A 19465-nucleotide genomic window follows, 5' to 3' on the forward strand; every position below is an offset into this window, starting at 1 on the left:
TTTAAAGCGTTTCTGTGAAGCTTTGTGGTTGACAAGGACAAGTAGAATGTTCATAATTCAATGTGTGCCAAAGACGGTAAGATGAAAGGCGACATTTATGCTGAGGGGTTGGCGGGACTTTTAAATACATTACCTCAATCATGACTGTGTCGGTTGGCGGAAATAAAAGTACAGGCTTTGTTGCTGGCAATTCCTTTCAGATATAAAGAAAAGGCATCAAAACGTTGGTGGCATGGTAAAGTTGGCGGAAAAAACGTCTTGGTATGAAAGGTATAAGAGAGAGTGAAGGAGAAGAATTCTCATGGGGAGTTCTACTGTATCTCCAAAAGAGAGAACTGAACTCTATCTCTTGGCCAGAGAAAGGAGAGCTGACTGTGGATTGGGAGGGACATGATTGTCATCATCATTCATTTGTTCGCTCGGCAGTTCTCACAATCTATTTAATTTGATAATTACAAGGTTCGCCATAATGCCAAGCCTCAAATGAACCACTTATATCAATTAGCATCAATCACATCCAAATCACAACAGAGCTAAATCTGTGTCATCCTCACATGTAAAATGCAAACCTGCATTTCTATCTTATGAGATTTTGCTCATGAAGAATTAGCTTTAGATGTAGTTAGCCATACTCATGTTCTGACAGTTTTTTTTCTTCTTCAAACGATGATGTAAACTCTTTAGGTTTTATAGGGGAGATAAATGGAAAAGCTTGCAGATCTGTGCAGCCTAGCGTTTGTTGTTGTGAGACCCCTGCTAAGTTCACTTCCCTGACCCCTGAGGCTCCCCTCTCCTTTTCTCTCCCGCTGCTCCCCCTCCTCTCTGTGTTGTGGAATCCATGAGAAGACCCCACTTTACCAGCACTCCAACAGCAGGGCTCCACACTCAAAGATGACTCTCTCATTAGCATGCCTCAGGACTCTCCCCAGACCCAGACCGATTCAGATAAACAAACACAGCCTCTCTCCAAGACTCCTCTCTCTGTCTCTCTCTGTCTGTGTCTGGATGTCTCTATATGTCCCTACTCTGTCTCCGGTCATCTCTCTTGTTGTCTCCTTGTCTCTCTATCTCTGTCCCTGTCTGTCTCTGGTCATCTCTCTTGTTGTCTCCTTGTTTCTCTATCTCTGTCCCTGTCTGTCTCTGGCCATCTCTCTTGTTGTCTCCTTGTCTCTCTATCTGTGTGTCTGGCTGCTGTCACTCTGTTATCTCTCTGTCTCTCTGTTCCTATCTCTATCTGTCTTTCTGTTTCTATCTCTATCTGTCTCTGTTTCTATCTCTATCTGTCTTTCTGTTTCTATATCTCTGTCTCTCTGTTTCTATCTCTATCTGTCTCTCTGTTTCTATCTCTATGTCTTTCTGTTTCTATCTCTATATGTCTCTCTGTTTCTATCTCTATCTGTCTCTCTGTTTCTATCTATCTATCTGTTTCTCTGTTTCTATCTCTGTCTGTCTCTCTGTTTCTATCTCTATCTGTCTATCTCTCTGTCTCTCTGTTTCTATCTCTATCTGTCTCTCTGTTTCTATCTCTATGTCTTTCTGTTTCTATCTCTATCTGTCTCTCTGTTTCTATCTCTATCTGTCTCTCTGTTTCTATATCTCTGTCTCTCTGTTTCTATCTCTGTTTCTATCTCTATCTGTCTCTGTTTCTATCTCTGTCTCTCTGTTTCTATCTCTCTGTCTCTCTGTTTCTATCTCTATCTGTCTCTCTGTTTCTATCTCTGTCTCTGTTTCTATCTCTGTCTCTATCTATATCTGTCTCACTGTTTCTATCTCTATCTGTCACACTGTTTCTATCTCTATCTGTCTCTCTGTTTCTATCTCTATCTGTTTCTCTGTTTCTATCTATCTGTCTCTCTGTTTCTATCTCTGTCTGTCTCTCTGTTTCTATCTCTATCTGTCTATCTCTCTGTCTTTATGTTTCTATCTCTATCTGTTACTCTGTTTCTATATCTCTGTCTCTCTGTTTCTATCTCTGTTTCTATCTCTATCTGTCTCTCTGTTTCTATCTCTATGTCTTTCTGTTTCTATCTCTATCTGTCTCTCTGTTTCTATCTCTATGTCTTTCTGTTTCTATCTCTATCTGTCTCTCTGTTTCTATCTCTATGTCTTTCTGTTTCTATCTCTATCTGTCTCTCTGTTTCTATCTCTATGTCTTTCTGTTTCTATCTCTATCTGTCTCTCTGTTTCTATCTCTATGTCTTTCTGTTTCTATCTCTATCTGTCTCTCTGTTTCTATCTCTGTCTGTCTCTCTGTTTCTATCTCTATCTGTCTATCTCTCTGTCTCTCTGTTTCTATCTCTATCTGTTTCTCTGTTTCTATCTCTGTTTCTATCTCTATCTGTCTCTCTGTTTCTATCTCTATGTCTTTCTGTTTCTATCTATCTGTCTCTCTGTTTCTATCTCTATGTCTTTCTGTTTCTATCTCTATCTGTCTCTCTGTTTCTATCTCTATCTGTTTCTGTTTCTATCTCGATCGGTCTCTCTGTTTCTATCTCCGTCTGTCTCTGTTTCTATCTCTATCTGTCTCTCTGTTTCTATCTCTGTCTGGCTCTCTGTTTCTATCTCTGTCTCTCTGTTTCTATCTCTCTGTCTCACAGTTTCTATCTCTATCTGTCTCTCTGTTTCTATCTCTATCTGTCTCTCTGTTTCTATCTCTATCTGTCTCTGTTTCTATCTCTATCTCTATCTGTCTATGTTTCTATCTCTGTCTGTCTCTCTGTTTCTATCTCTATCTGTCTCTCTGTTTCTATCTCTCTGTCTCTCTGTTTCTATCTCTAGCTGAGTCTTTTCTTTCCCTCTCTCAATCTCCCTATCATAATTTCAGGCATCCTTTCTCAGCCTCTTCTTCACTTCTCTCTCTCTCCTTCTATTTCCTAATGCCTCTACAGTTCTCATGTTTTTTTCTTTCTCTTTCGCCCTTTTTCTCCCTGTCTTTCCTCTTTCACCCGTACAAACATCGGAGATGCTCCTTTTGCTTGTTCGGAGGAGAGGGATCATCCACCTTTTCTTGTGTGCTTTTATGTGGGAGTTAAAAGTTACCAGATGGAGAGGAGACAGCGTTCAGAGGTTGTGAATGTACGCCACGGGAGCAGGGGGCATATGGTGCAAATCAATGGCAATGCCCCTCTCCCCCAAACTCCCACCCTCCCCCCCCCCCTTTAACTGTGGTCGGATGGGAAAGAGAGGCTGGAGATTGTGTGCTGACATGCATTCTCCCCCATTCTCTCCCAGCAGCACACAAATACAGAGTGGGGCTTTCATCCAGTGGAGCCCCCCAGCAGCCAAGGGAGGGGGTCCCTACTCTCCCACACACATCTACTCCTGTGATGTAACCAGTCCATTCTTACCAGGCAGGCAGGGCAAGCAGCCCCCTAATTGTCATTCATGGTGCGCCTCCCTGAGCCCGAGACGCCTCAGAGGAGGGAGTGTCTATGTGGGTTGAGCAGGGGGGGTCGATGTGTGTGAGGGTGTGTGTGAGGGAGGTGTATGGTTGATGCGACAAGTGGTTCCATAGCTACCCAGACTGATTGCCCAAACAGTCAGTGTAAATAAAGCAGACTTCCTGGGAAAGTGGAATCTCACGAGACGTATGGTGGAGCATTAGGTTAGCTGGCAGCGTTGCTTCTGGACCTCTAAGCTACAACCAAATATCATCCGACAAGACCTCTGCATCTTGGAAAGGAACTGTGATATACTAGGAGCGAGGGAACGTGCAAGAGAGAGAGAGGGAGGGAGGGAGAAAAAAAGAGAGCGAGAGTGAGTGGAGGAGAGCGAGCGAGGGAGGGAGAGATAGGAGGAGAAAATTCTGCTGAAAGGAAGCATTTTTGGTGGATGGGATAAAACCAACCATGGAAACTACATCAGAAGAGAACCAAGAGCAGAGCCAGGAGAAAAAAGGTACCAGAATGAACAGTAACAAAAGAGATGTTTAACTCTTCTCACCACCTTGTTTACTGGGGCTTTAGCCTACTTGAGGCTGCTTGTGTGGCAGTCTACCCTGCCACAAAATAGCAGGGTAGACTGCTCAGCAGGGGGCTCCATTCACACGCTCGATATCTCATCGCTCCGCTTTAAGCAATTGCAATCTCTCCGTTTTCCTTCATTCAGTACAGTCGATGATGTGATGGTTGTGTGTGGCGTTGTATTTCCGTGTGTACATCTGTTGGACAATCCACAGTAGATGACCCATGCTGTATGTAGGGTATGAAGAATATGTGAGAGGCTGTTGCAAGTGTATTAGTAAGGCATTGACTGCTTGGTTTTCTGTGTCGGTGTCTCTGTCTCTCAACGTGTGGTGGATGGTGTATCTTATGTTGTCATTGGCATTATTTGTCCCCTTATGAAGGACCTATTGCCTCATCATAAGTGAACATGTATTACTCTACTGTGAGAATTGGATGTTATTGGTGGGTCGATGTTAATGAGGTTGATATGAGAGAGAGAGAGAGAGAGAGAGAGAGAGAGAGAGAGAGAGAGAGAGAGAGAGAGAGAGAGAGAGAGAGAGAGAGAGAGAGAGAGAGAGAGAGAGAGAGAGAGAGAGAGAGAGAGAGAGAGAGAGAGAGAGAGAGAGAGAGAGAGAGAGAGAGAGAGAGAGAGAGAGAGAGAGAGAGAGAGAGAGAGAGAGAGAGAGAGAGAGAGAGAGAGAGAGAGAGAGAGAGAGAGAGAGAGAGAGAGAGAGATGTGGGGATCAAGACAAAGAGACAAGCACATCATCAGTCCCATACACAGCGCTACAGATTAATCACTCCTCTGCGGCTGGTTGATCTGTCGACACCACACACATGCACACACAAGCACGCATGCCCACAACGGTAGACATTCTCACACATGCACACACACACACGTCTTCAGGAATCAGTTGCAGGACAGGGATATATTGATTTGTTTCCTCTTTCTTCTGTTTCACCCCCAGGAGAAAAGGCTACCGTTTCATATCAAAGCACACAAATGATGTGTGTTTTTATGTCATTGATGTTAGATGTATCGAACAGTAATCAAATACAACAAAGGCAGATGGGATGGTGATTTATTGGTCATTATAGGAACCTTTATTTATTGAAATGATTATGTTTTGTTAGTACCAGCTCACATTTCTCTCTGATCAGGTGGACAGTTCTAGCAGGATTGTTGCTTTGGAACATTGGCTGTTTTCCAAAGTTAAAGCTTTTGACAAGACCAGAGTGGATTTACCAACGCACTCAGTTTGTCACTACCTTTGTTTACAATGCCTTTGGAAAGTATTCAGACCCCTTGCCTTTTTCACATTTTGTTACATTACAGACTTATTCTAACATTTATAAAAAATAAAAATAAATCCTCATCAATACAATACCCCATAATGACAAAGAAAAAACTGTTTTTTAGACGTTTTTGCAAAAACGGAAATATCCCATTTCCATAAGTATTCAGACTGTTTACTCAGTACTTTGTTGAAGCACCTTTATCAGCGATTAGAGCCTCGAGTCTTCTTGGGTATGACGCTACAAGCTTGGCACACCTGTATTAGGGGAGTTTCTCCCATTCTTCTCTGCAGATCCTCTCAAGCTCTGTAAAGTTCGATGGGGAGCGTCGCAGCACAGCTATTTTCAGGTCTCTCCAGAGATGTTCGATCGGGTTCAAGTCCAGGCTCTGGACTACTCAAGGACATTCAGAGACTTGTCCCCAAAGCCATCCCTGCGTTGTCTTGGCTGTGTGCTTAGGTTCGTTGTCCTGTTGGAAGGTGAACCTTTGCCCCAGTCTGAGGTCCTGAGCGCTCTGGAGCAGGTTTTCATCAAAGATTTCTCTGTACTTTGCTCAGTTCATCTTTCATCTCCCTGTCCCTGCGGCTGAAAAACATCCCTGCAGCATGATGCTGCCACCACCATGCTTCACCGTAGGGATGGTGCCAAGTTTCCTCCAGACGTGACGCTTGGCATTCAGGCCAAAGAGTTCAATCTGGGTTTCATCAGACTAGAGAATCTTGTTTCTCATGGTCTAAGAGTCCTTTAGGTGCCTTTTGGAAAACACCAAGCGGGCTGTAATGTGCATTTTACTGAGGAGTGGCTTCCGTCTGGCCACTCTACCATAATGGCCTGATTGGTGGAGTGCTGCAGAGATGTTTGTCCTTCTGGAAGATTCTCACATCTTCATAGAGGAACTCTGGAGCTCTGTCAGAGTGATCATCTGGTTCCTGGTCACGTCCCTGACCAAGGCCCTTCTCCCCCGATTGCTCATATTGGCCGGGCAGACAGCTCTAGGAAGAGTCTTGGTGGTTCCAAACTTCTTCCATTTAAGAAGGATGGAGGCCACTGTGTTCTTGGGGACCTTCAATGCTGCAAATATTTGTTGGTACTCTTCCCCAGATCTGTGCCTCGACACAATTCTGTCTTGGAGCTCTACAGACAATTCCTTCAACCTCATGGCTTGGTTTTTGCTCTGCCATGCACTGTCAACTGTGGGACCTTATATAGGCAGGTGTGTGCCTTTCCAAATCATGTCCAATCTATTGAATTTACCACAGGTGAACTCCAATCAAGAAATAGGATGCACCTGAGCATAATTTCGAAGTCTCATAGCAAAGGGTCTGAATACCTATATAAATAAGTTATTTCTGTTTTTTATTTCGAATAAATTAGCAAACATTTCTGAAAACCTGTTTTTGCTTTGTCATTATGCGTTATTGTGTGTAGATTGTTGAGAAATTTGTTTTATTTCATCCATTTTAGAATAAGGCTGTAACGTAACAAAATCTGGAAAAAGGGAAGGGGTCTGAATACTTTCCGAAAGCACTGTATACCTGAAGATGTCATATCACACACACACACACACACACACACACACACACACACACACACACACACACACACACACACACACACACACACACACACACACACACACAAACAAACAAACAAACAAACACACAAATCTCAATCTAACATTATGTCATTATGAATTACAGTCAACAGCAGTCTGAATAGGCAACCCCAGTCATGGGCGAGCGTTAGCCAGCGTAACATTTCTTTGCTCTGCAACACAAGTAAACAATACGATCCTTTGATGTGTGAGCGAGGTTAGACCTCTTCATCCCTAGAGAATGATCACTGTTGTCTTTCTAACTGCTGATCTACCTCGTGTCTAGGAGTGTGGAAAATCCTTATGTCTCATAAATGGTGTTTTGGCCGCGCCTCAGTGAGTGGAACAACAAGCAACAACACTTAGTCCTAGCAGCAACCAGGGCACATCTGTTAATAATGAAGATAGATGGCAGATTAGGCCGGAGAGTTGTTATTAGCTTCTCAGTGCTGCTCTGTGCTGCCACGCTGACTGGGTTTAGTAACAAAAGTGAGGAGGAGGCTCCATGGAAGAATCACACTGGAACTTTGTGTCCCCTTTACGTATTTAGCTAGAGGGCTGTGGTGTGTGCGCTCATATAGAACAGAAGTTAATTTAAGAAGTAGAGAAATGGGAGGACGTCCAACATGCTGTGTTTCTGTTTTTAATTTTGTCGTTTGTTTTCTCTGTTGGCAGCTTCTACCTTGATACTGCAGTAGGAAAAACAACCCAACACATGTCAAATGGCATAACTGTCCTGACTGTAAATCACATCTCTATAGTATTAATAGGGAGCCAGGAAGCTACAAAGCATTTCATGTATACGGAACAAAAATATAAATGCAACATGCAACAATTTCAAATATTTTACTGAGTTACAGTTCATATAAGGAAATCAGTCAATTTAAATAAATTCATCGGGCCCTAATCTATGGATTTCACATGACTGGGAATATAGATATGCATCTGTTGGTCACAGATACCTTAAAAAAAAGGTAGGTGCGTGGATCAGAAAACCAGTCAGTATCTGGTGTGACCACCATTTGCCTTATGCAGCACGACACCGTCTCATTTAGAGTTCATCAGGCTGTTGATTGCGGTCTATGGAATGTTGTCCAACTCCTCTTCAATGGCTGTGCAAAGTTGCTGGACATTAGTGGGAACTGGAACACTCTGTCGTACATGTCGATCAAGAGGATCCCAAACATGCTCAATTGGTGACATGTCTGCGGGCCTTGGAATAACTGGGACATTTTCAGCTTCCGTGAATTGTTTACAGATCCTTGCGACATAGGGCCGTGCATTGCTGAAATATGAGGTGAGGAACGACAACGGGCCTGAGGATCTCGTCACGGTATCTTTTTGCATTCAAATTGCCATTGATAAAATGCAATTGTGTTTGTTGTCCATAGCTTATGCCTGCCCATACCATAACCCCACCACCACCATGGGGCACTCTGTTCATAATGTTGACATCAGCAAACCGCTCGCCCACACAACGCCATACACATGGTCTGCGGTTGTGAGGCCAGTTTGATGTACTGCCAAATTCTCTAAAACAACATTGGAGGCGGCTTATGGTAGAGAAATTAACATTTCATTTTCTGGCAACAGTTCTGGTGGACATTCATGCAGTCAGCATGCAAATTGCACACTCCCTTAAAACTACACATTTTAGGGTGGCCTTTTCTTGTCCTTATCACAAGGTGCACCTGTGTAATGATCATGCTGTTTAATCAGCTTCTTGATATGCCACATCTGTCAGGTGGATGGATTATCTTGGCAAAGCACAAATTTGTTCACAACATTTCTGAGAAATAAGCTTGTAGAACATTTCTGGGATCTTTTATTTAAGCTCATAAAACATGGAACCAACACTTTACATGTTGCATTCATATTTTTGTTCAGTGTACAATGGAAGTGTTTTTTCTCATGCAATAGCTACCTGTCTGCAGTTATAGAATCCCCATACAATAATGAGAACAGCTGTTATGATCTGCATTGCTCAGCCTAAAGATTCAAGATTTTTCTGGTGAGCTTTATTCGGACAGCCTCGGTTCCACGGTTCCCACAGAGGGTCCCAGGCAGCTGTTGGGGATTGAGAGGGTCTGAGTGGGGGCTGTGTGGGGGTGTTGACAGGCTGTGGTGGGTCACGTGACAGCTGGTGTTGAGGGATGGACGGGCATGAGGAAGCAGCCCCAGCTGTGGATGTGGAAGGAAGTGGAGTCCATGGAGGGGTCTGGAGCTAGAAACATGGGGATGAGCTACAGCAGCAGGGTTAGAGGTCAACACCCTCTCCCACCCCCACCTTCCATATCACTTTCTCTCTCTTTCGCGCTCTCTTTTACACACAAACGCACATAATGTCTCTCTCCTTCTATTTCTCTCTCTATCTCTAATCCTAGTCTCTTTTTCTCATCTTCTCTCTCTCTCTCTCTCTCTCTCTCTCTCTCTCTCTCTCTCTCTCTCTCTCTCGCTCTCTCTGGACAGTCTGCTCTCTCCATGTCTCTCCTAATGAGCCATCTGACACAGGCGATGAGTCCTGTTTGTCTTGTCAGATGCCCAGATCAACAGGATGCTTCTGGAGTGTGAAGTGGGCTGCCACCCATCTCCTCCGCCGCGCTTTGTGGCCGGCGCAATGCATGCTGGGTGGACAGGATGGAGCTCTGTGGTTGGCCTGCCCTGTGCTCCAGTCCAAACTAAGAGGCTGGAAGAGCAGGGCCCTGGTCCAGAGCTGCTCTGAATGAGCCTTCTCCATTGAGACTGCAGCTTGACGAATAGTCTGGGGCTACACACACTGGCTCTTTGTGTCAGGGCTCTTTTGACTGCCGTCCATACGGCAGTCTCTCTCTCTGTCTCTCTGGCTCAATCTCTCTTTGTGTTTCTGACTCAGTCTCTATAGCATGACCAGAGTAATGAGAGACTCAACAGTTTGGCATGGTGTGACTGCAGATGGTCACAGTTGTTCTGTACTCACTTTTCACATCCCTCCTGGTCTCCCTATTTGTCTGTCTCTCAGAATACTTACTGTCTCTCGCTCTCTTGCCTACTTAACCTCAGCTTCTGTCCCTCTTTCTGCCTCTCTCTCTCTCCCTTGCTGATTCTGTCTTTCTCTCTCTCTCCCTTCCCTCTCTCTCTCCCTCTCTCTCTCTGTCTGTTTCTGCCTCTTTCTCACTCTCTTTCTCAGTCTCTCTCACTCTTGCTTAGTCTTTCTGTCTCTGTCTCTCCCTCCCTCACCCTCTCTGTGTCTTTTCAATCAGGAGGGAGGGGATGAGTGGAGGGAGAGTCACGGGAGTGGTTTAACCGGGATATCAATCAGGCTCTATGAGCATATGAAAGTCATCAAAGAGAAGAGGGCCAATTAGATTTTCCTTTGGAACAGTTTTCTATTCGGAGTATGCCAGGAGGCTCCATCTTGTGTGTGATTACGTGTGTGTGTCACCCAGAGAGAGAGAGTCAACAAATCCACTTCTCTCTCCCTGAGGAGGACTTTACTACAGAAATCAAGACCTGTAATATCCTGTAATATTTGGTGTATCATAAAGGGCTGGATTTATAGAGAAGAGGTTTATAGAGAATCCTCTGATCTGACTTGTATGTCAGGTTTAGCCAGCATGAAGGGTTTGTGTGTTGTTTCTGATCTAGTCCCTGGTGTCAGGCCACTACCTGTTGATGGTCAACATGTTCTTACACTGTACATCACTCCTCTCACAACCGTATGCCCATTTACTCTCACTCCTGTACAGAAGCTCTCTGGTGAAAACGTTGTTTCAATATCATCTTTGATAAAGTTCTAATTTGCAAGTGGTGAATGGGAGAGCAAATAAGCCTAAGGGCTCCGTTCAATCCGTATCGCGGAAATTCTGTGTTACAGCGCACTTGAAATTTAAAGGCAATGTTCCCGCGGTAGTGGAGGCTTAACTTCCGCTAGATGCTGCCAATGTCAGCTCAATAGGAAAGTACCTTATACATTTTACCGCGCTTTCTGTAACGCTCCAGTAATACAGATTGAATAGAGCCCTGATTGAATACAGCCCTAGACCGCGATGGCAAAAACAGGGACTGAATATTGTCTAGTGGCCCTGGAGACTTCAGTTATTGTTCTGACTCTACAGTGTTTCTCACAGTCTGATATTTGGACAAAAATAGCTACAGGGCTAACACTGCTCTCGTCCTATAGTGTACTATCTACACTGACATGGAAAGACTACCACACTATGTATGTGTGTGAGAGAGACTGTGCTTACTGCCCATCACTGTGCTAAACGACTTACCCATAGGGGACCTACTATCGCACATCCATAATCAGTACCGGATATTATTACTCCTCTGTACTGAATGAGTCTCTGCAGAGATGAGAAGAGATAAGAAGAGATTAATACCACATAATGCAAACATGATGCATGATGGTCAAGCCAGACAGCCCGCTCTATGGTCCTTTGTGAAGGACCCATTGAGGATCTGCGTAGGCGATAGATTATGTTTTTTCAATTTCCTCCGACTCATGCACCAAAGAATAAGTCCTTTATAGTGGTTCTATGTAAATAGAGTGGTATTATTGTGGTGGTTAAACGCTAAACCATGTCAGTGGGCCTGTCTTGGTGCCAGTGTTGTTTCAGGGTTAGGGTTAGACGTAACACACAATCCAGCCAACAGCATGGCGAATGTTACTCCAGCTGAGAAAACACCACCTCCGATTTATAGAGTAATTAAACACAACACCTTAGGACAGAGGCCTAAAGCTTCTCCATGGAGAGAAAAGGAGCGTTGTGTGTGTGAGGAGTGGTGTTTAACAGCACTCCAAGGTGTAATAGCATCACAGTCAGTGTTGAGGGGACAGAGAGGTCACATGACAGCATACTGTAGTACAGTAGAGTACAGTACAATAGCTTTCCAGTTTAACTAATGTGTTCTGGGAATTGAAAGCAGGCCAGGTCAGGCCATTGTTAAAGGACCTCTTATCAAATGGATGGTAAATTGATTGGATTTGTGGCCTTTAATCACTGATGCCCCCTCCCCTCCCTCTTTCTCTCTCTCTCTGTCTCTCTCAATTAAATTTAAATTCAAGGGGCTTTATTGGCATGGGAAACATACGTTTACATTTTTCCTATTTTGTTCCCATACAACCTGGAATTGAAATTGATTTTTGGGGGGTTTGTATCATTTGATTTACACAACATGCCTACCACTTTGAAGATGCAAAATATTTTTTATTGTGAAATTAAACAAGAAATAAGACAAAAAAACGGAAAACTTGAGCGTGCATAACTATTCACCCCCCAAACTCAATACTTTGTAGAGCCACCTTTTGCAGTAATTACAGCTGCAAGTCTCTTGGGGTATGTCTCTATAAGCTTGGCACATCTAGCCACTGGGATTTTTTCCCATTCTTCAGAGCAAAACTGCTCCAGCTACTTCAGCTTGGATGGGTTCCGCTGGTGTACAGCAATATTTAATTCATACCACAGATTCTCAATTGGATTGAGGTCTGGGCTTTGACTAGGCCATTCCAAGACATTTCAATGTTTCCCCTTAAACCACTCAGGTGTTGCTTTAGGAGTATGCTTAGGGTCATTATCCTGCTGGAAGGTGAATCCTCCTTCCCAGTCTCAAATCTCTGGAAGACTGAAACAGGTTTCCCTCAAGAATTTCCCTGTATTTAGCGCCATCCATCATTCCTTCAATTCTGACCAGTTTCTCAGCCCCTGCTGATGAAAAACATCCCCACAGCATGACGCTGCCACCACCATGCTTCATTGTGGGGATGGTGCTCTCGTGGTGATGAGAGATGTTGGGTTTGCGCCAGACATAGCGTTTTCCTTGATGGCCAAAAAGCTACATTTTTGTCTCATCTGACCAGAGTACCTTCTTCCCTATGTTTGGGGAGTCTCCCACATGCCTTTTGGTGAACACCAAACGTGTTTGCTTATTTTTATCTTTAAGCATTGGCTTTTTTTCTGGCCACTCTTCCGTAATATCCAGCTCTGTGGAGTGTACGGCTTAAAGTGGTCCTATGGACAGATACAATCTCAGCTGTGGAGCTTTGCAGCTCCTTCAGGGTTATCTTTGGTCTCTTTGTTGCCTCTCTGATTAATGCCCTCCTTGCCTGGTCCATGAGTTTTGGTGGGTGGCCCTCTCTTGGCAGGTTTGTTGTGGTTCTTTCAATTTTTTAATAATGGATTTAATGTTGCTATGTGGGATGTTGAAACGTATAATTTTTTATAACACAACCCTGATCTGTACTTCTCCTGAACTTTGTCCCTGACTTGCTTGGTGGTGCCCCTTGCTTTGTGGTGTTGCAGAATCTGGGGCCTTTCAGAACAGGTGTATATATACTGAGATCATGTGACACTTAGATTGCACACAGGTGGACTTTATTTAACTAATTATGTGACTTCTGAAGGTAATTGGTTGCACCAGATCTTATTTAGGGACTTCATAGCAAAAGGGGTGAATACATATGCACGCACCACTTGTCATTTTTTTTTTTTTTGCATTTTTTTAAATAAGTTATTTTTGTCATTTCACTTCACCAATTTGGACTATTTTGTGTATATCCATTACATGAAATCCAAATAAAAATCCATTTAAATTACAGGTTGTAATGCAACAACTGGTTGATTGTGTTAATTGGTTGGTTGGTTGGTAGGTTGGTTTTCATGACACATGGTCTCCATGACTTGGAGTGAAAGCCAACTTATTTCCCCCAAGATCAGACATATGCCTACCTGACAGTAATGGATGATAGAGGACCAACACTGTGGTTGAGCTCTATATCCTGCTGGTCCTGCCTGCCATGTGTGTCTATGTGGGAAATGTGCTCCGCCTCGCCTCGAGCACGCTCACTGGGTTGTGGTTAATGCGCTGCCATGGAAACTGTTATTCACCAACCCTGGGACAAAAATGTTTTTATCCCTCTGTGTGACACAAAAGGCTACAGGATGAACTTTCTGTTAACACACAACTATTGAGTGGCTCTGTTCTGGCTCTAATATATTAATGTTTCATTTCCTTTGTCGCCAGAGAAAGAGGACAAACACAAACACACTTTCAGGATTCCCACCTCATGGAAGAAGTTTGGATTTCGATAGGCATATTCTGCCTTGTCTCTCTTATCTCAGACTTTTGCATTGGAGTAGTCTCTAGAACATGCACCAATGGGCTTTTTATGTTGTGCTGAAATCCTGGCTGGGCATTTATTGAATGCCATGTCCACTGACAGTTAGTAAGCCTCCATTCAGGCCATATCCAATGGAGGAAACAGTTGTCTGGAACACAATTTTCCACACTTGAACAAATCAATGTGAATCTCTGAATCTATCCATAGAGTTTTATGGAACACACATTAGTAAGGCCTTCACATATGCAGCTCACTCTCCAACCAGGACCAGGCTATGCTATAAATCTACAGCCTGCTGTTTGAAATACAACATCCTTCTAGACAAACATGTGGATTTTATTGGCAACACATTGTGGTCTGTTTACATACTGTCTGTCTAAGAGGCACTGCTCTGCTGGTGCGTCTGTACCAAATAGGCTACAGTGCCTTCGGAAACTATTCAGAACCCATTACTTTTCCCACATCTTGTTATGTTACAGCATTATTCTAAAATGGGTATATAAAAAAAGAGAACTCAGCAATCTAAACACAATACCCCATAATGACAAAGCGCAAACAGGTTTTTAGACATTTTACCAAATTTATTAACAATAAAAACATAAATACCTTATTTATATAGGTATTCAGACCCTTTGCTATGATACTCGAAATTGAGCTCAGGTGCATCCTGTTTCCATTGATCACCCTTGAGATGTTTCTACAATTTCCTTGGAGTCCACCTGTGGTAAATTCAAGTGATTGGGCATGATTTGGAAAGGCACACAGCTGCCTATATAAGGTCCTACAGTTGACAGTGCATGTCAGAGCAAGAATCAAGCCATGAGTTCGAAGGAATTGTCCGTAGAGCTCCGAGACAGGATTGTGTCGAGGCACAAATCTGGGGAAGGGTACCAAAAAATGTCTGCAGCATTGAAGGTCCCCAAGAACAAAGTGGCCTCCATCATTCTTAAATGGAAGAAGTTTGGAACCACCAAGACTCTTCCTAGAGCTGTCCGCCTGGCCAAACTGAGCAATCGGGGGAGAAGGGCCTTGGTCAGGATGTGACCAAGAACCCTCTATTGAGGAACTCTAGTCTTCAATACTGCAGACATATTTTGGTACCCTTCCCCAGATTTGTGCCTCGACACAATCCTGTCTCGGAGCTCTACGGACAATTCCTTTGACCTCATGGTTTGGTTTTAACTCTGACATGCACTGTCAAAAATCTCTGCAGCACTACACCAATCAGGCCTTTATGGTAGTGGCCAGACGGAAGCCAATCCTCAGTTAAAGGCACGTGACAGCCCGCTTGGAGTTTGCCAAAAGGCACCTAAAGCCTCTCGGACCATGAGAAAAAGATTCTCTGTTCTGATGAAACCAAGATTGAACTCTTTGGCACAAATGCTAAGCGTCACGTCTGGAGGAAACTTGGAACCATCCCTATGGTGAAGCATGGTGGTGGCAGCATCATGCTGTGGGGATGTTTTTCAGCGGCAGGACCTGGGAGACTAGTCAGGATCGAGGGAAAGATGAACAGAGCAAAGTACAGAGAGATCCTTGATGAAAACCTGCTCCAGAGCGCTCAGGACCTCAGACTGGGACGAAGGCTCACCTTCCAACAGGACAACGACCCTAAGCACACAGCCAAGACAACGCAGGAGTGGCTTTGGGACAAGTCTCTGAATATTCTTGAGTGGCCCAGCGAGATCCCGGACTTGAACCCGATCTAACACCTCTGGAGAGACCTGAAAATAGCTGTGCTGCGATGCTCCCCATCCAACCTGACAGAGCTTGAGAGTATCTGCAGAGAAGAATAGGAGAAACTGGCCAAATGCAGGTGTGCCAAGCTTGTAGTGTCATACCCAAGAAGACTTGATCCTGTAATCGCTGCCAAAGGTGCTTCAACAAAGTACTGAGTAAATGTGCTATTTCCGTTTTTTATTTGTAATAAATACGCAAAAAATTCTAAAAACGTGTTTTTGCTTTGTCATTATGGGGTAGATTGATGAGGGAAAAAAATTATTCATTGCATTTTATAATAAGGCTGTAACTTAACAAAATTTGGGAATAGTCATGGTGTCTGAATACTTTCCAAAGGCACTGTGTACCATAATACAGTAGAGGAAATGGATTCTACAGTACAACTCATCTGGTCACTTAATTCTGCCATTATGAATTGCCATTGATTTCCATTAGGGTTTGGCTGGCTTCCACAGCCCAGTAGTGACCTGTCTGCCTCCCATTAGTGCACTTTAATTCTAGCGATGAATAGTCAGGACAGGCTGCTCTCGCTGGCTGCACATGCAGACACAGCTAGATGACCCTACTGAGTGGCAACGGTAACGTTCAGTCTCATTCTAGCATGATAATCAATGTATGATCAACCGTCACTCATCATAAATCGTCATCAAAATACCACTCCACTCTCCACTCTATGTCTGATGAGGAGTGTGTGTTGGCAGTGTGTGTTCATTGTTTTGTAGTGTATTGGTAGATGAGGATTCCGTGATGATGGGTCATTTGGAGGAGGTTGAGAAAGTCAGTACATGTTCTTATTGAGTTCTGATGAATAATGAATAATTAATTGACCTCTACTGTACTGTCGTTGGTTATGCAACAGCTCATTTAAATGTTTCAGTGAGTTGAACTTGAAACGTCTCCCTAAACTCATTACTGCAAAGATGGCTATGTAAATGATTTAAATGCATTGTGCACCAATACTTCAGCTCGTCTGTGTATTATAGAGTGAAACACAACCTCCTTATATGGACGTGTCACTGTTACACTGCAGCCTACAGTAAAATGTTCACCAAAGAATTTAAAGAGAATGTCAAAGAAAACAACTTCACTTTAACTAGTCTGTGATGAATGATGATTTCAATAAATTGACTGATCTCACACTCTGTTTCTCTCCATCTGTGTTTCCATGTAGGTTGCTTTGAGTGCTGCATCAAGTGTTTAGGTGGGGTGCCGTATGCGTCACTGGTGGCTACGATCCTGTGTTTCTCTGGCGTGGCCCTGTTCTGTGGCTGTGGCCATGTGGCCCTCACCGGCACCATCAGCATCCTGGAGAACCACTTCTCCAAGATCACCTCTGACCACGCCATGCTGACCGACGTGTGAGTGACCGCACCTCTTTATACTGACCCCATGAGTATGGTTAGGATTTGTAGACCATAACCTGACCATGAAACACGATCTAGAAGTAGGGTCTGGCTAACCATAAGTATCCTACTGTATGGTCAGAGTAGAGCAGCAATTAGATACTATTGGATCCCACCTCATCCCAAAACCTATACATCCTGATGCTATCTGCAGTAGCACAGTGACTATATGTCTACAGCGATATCTCGAAACACATTTTTTTCCACTTACAGTACCAGTCAAAAGTTTTGACACACCTACTTATTGAAGGGTTTTTCTTAATTTTTTACTATTTTCTACATTGTAGAATAATAGTGAAGACATCAAAACTATGAAATAACACATATGGAATCATGTAGTAACCAAAAATGTGTTATATTCAAGATTCTTCAAAGTATCCACCCTCCGCCTTTTTTTATTTTACTAGGCAAGTCAGTTAAGAACAAATTCTTATTTTCAATGACGGCCTAGGAACAATGGGTTAATTGCCTTGTTCAGGAGCAGAACGACAGTTTTTTACCTTGTCAGCTTGGGGATTCAGTCTTGCCACCTTTCGGTTACTAGTCCAACGCTCTAACCACTAGGCTACCCTGCTGCCTTGATGACAGCTTTGCACACTCTTGGCATTCTCTCAACCATCTTCATGACGTAGTCACCTGGAACGCTTTTCAATTAACAGGTGTGCCTTGTTAAAAGCTAATTTGTGGAATTTCTTTCCTTCTTAATGCATTTGAGTCAATCAGTTGTGTTGTGACGAGGTAGGGAGGGTATACAGAAGATAGCCCTATTTGGTAAAAGACCAAGTCCTTATTATGGCAAGGACAGCTCAAATAAGCTAAGTGAAACGACAGTCCATTATTTCTTTAAAACATGAAGGTCAGTCAATCCGGAAAATTTCAAGAACTTTGAAAGTTTCTTTAAGTGCAGTTGCGAAAACCATCAAGCTCTATGATGAAACTGGCTCTCATGAGGACCGCCACAGGAAAGGAAGACTCAGAGTTACCTCTGCTGCAGAGGATAAGTTAAATTCTTCACAGAGTTCAAGTAAACAGACACATCTCAACATCAGCTGTTCAGAGGAGACTGCGTGAATCAGGCCTTGATGGTCAAATTGCTGCAAAGAAACCACTACTAAAGGACACCAATAAGAAGAAGAAGAGCCAAGAAACACGAGCAATGGACATTAGACCGGTGGAAATTTGTCCTTTGGTCTGATGAGTCCAAATTTGAGATTTTTGGTTCCAACCGCCATGTCTTTGTGACACGCAGAGTAGGTGAATGGATGATCTCCGCATGTGTGGTTTCCACCGTGAATTATGGAGGAGGATGTGTGATGGTGTGGGGGTGCTTTGCTGGTGACACTGTCAGTGATTTATTTAGAATTTAAGGCACACTTAACCAGCATGGCTACCACAGCATTCTGCAGGGATACGCCATCCCATCTGGTGTGCGCTTAGTGGGACTATCATTTGTTTTTCAACAGAACAATGACCCAACACACCTCCAGGCTGTAGAAGGGCTATTTGGCCAAAAAGGAGAGTGATGGATTGCTGCATCAGATGACCTGGCCTCCACAATCACCCGACCTAAACCCAATTGAGATGGTTTGGGATGACTTGGACCGCAGAGTGAAGGAAAAGCAGCCAACAAGTGCTCAACATATGTTGGAACTCTTTCAAGACTGTTGTAAAAGCATTCCAGGTGAAGCTGGTTGAGAGAATGCCAAGAGTGTGCAAAGCTGTCATCAGGGCAAAGGCTGGCTACTTTGAAGAATCTAAAATATATTTTGATTTGTTTAACACTTTTTTGGTTACCACATGATACCATATGTGTTATTTCATAGTTTTGATGTCTTCCCTATTATTCTATAATGTAGAAAATATTAAAAATAAAGAAAAACTCTTTAATGAGTAGGTGTGTCCAAACTTTTGACTTGTACATCAACCCCTTTTATCTAAATAAGCTGAGCCTCCTAGTGTAAGCATGATAAGCCCAATCCATAAATTACAAGTACTTTTATATAGATATGTTCTTTCTTCAATGAGCTCATCACTGCGACTATTTTTAACTGATAATATCCCCTGTCTGAACCTCATCCTGTAGACAAGGCCTAATATGGAGCTCTTCTTATCTGGATCCATTAGTCTAAGGAGAAAAACAGAGGAGAGAGAGGACAGGACAGAGCATGTGTTTTGTGTTGAGGTTGAAAGGGGAGTCTCTGTGAGTGCACTGTTTAATTAAAGATGTCTAGCAGGCCGATCGGTCTTTTAGCAGATTATTTCCCCAGGCATGTATCCCCTGTTATCTGTCCAGGCTGTGTTAAGGGTTTGGGACTGTTTCTCCTTTTTTTGGGAAACTGAGACAGTCATCCTCCACTCGAAGACATCTGTTTACAGTTCATCAGCCAAA

The 19465-nt window shown here is 43.4% G+C and overlaps 1 protein-coding gene across 3 annotated transcripts in view; it reads left to right on the forward strand.

Moving 5' to 3' along the window:
* Positions 1 to 19465, forward strand: part of LOC120064354 (neuronal membrane glycoprotein M6-b) — a 49927-nt gene that overhangs the window by 25877 nt on the left and 4585 nt on the right. For 2 of the 3 annotated variants that reach the window (XM_039014880.1, XM_039014878.1), the window contains exons 1-2: positions 3792 to 3897; positions 16845 to 17031. In XM_039014880.1, the coding sequence (XP_038870808.1) occupies positions 3849 to 3897; positions 16845 to 17031 (236 nt within the window). In that variant the 5' untranslated portion in view covers positions 3792 to 3848. Of the gene's footprint in view, positions 1 to 3791; positions 3898 to 16844; positions 17032 to 19465 lie in introns of those variants that run through there. The other variant, XM_039014879.1, reaches the window with a different exon arrangement.

Source organism: Salvelinus namaycush, chromosome 19 (genome assembly GCF_016432855.1).
Source record: "Salvelinus namaycush isolate Seneca chromosome 19, SaNama_1.0, whole genome shotgun sequence".
Taxonomy (NCBI): domain Eukaryota; kingdom Metazoa; phylum Chordata; class Actinopteri; order Salmoniformes; family Salmonidae; genus Salvelinus; species Salvelinus namaycush.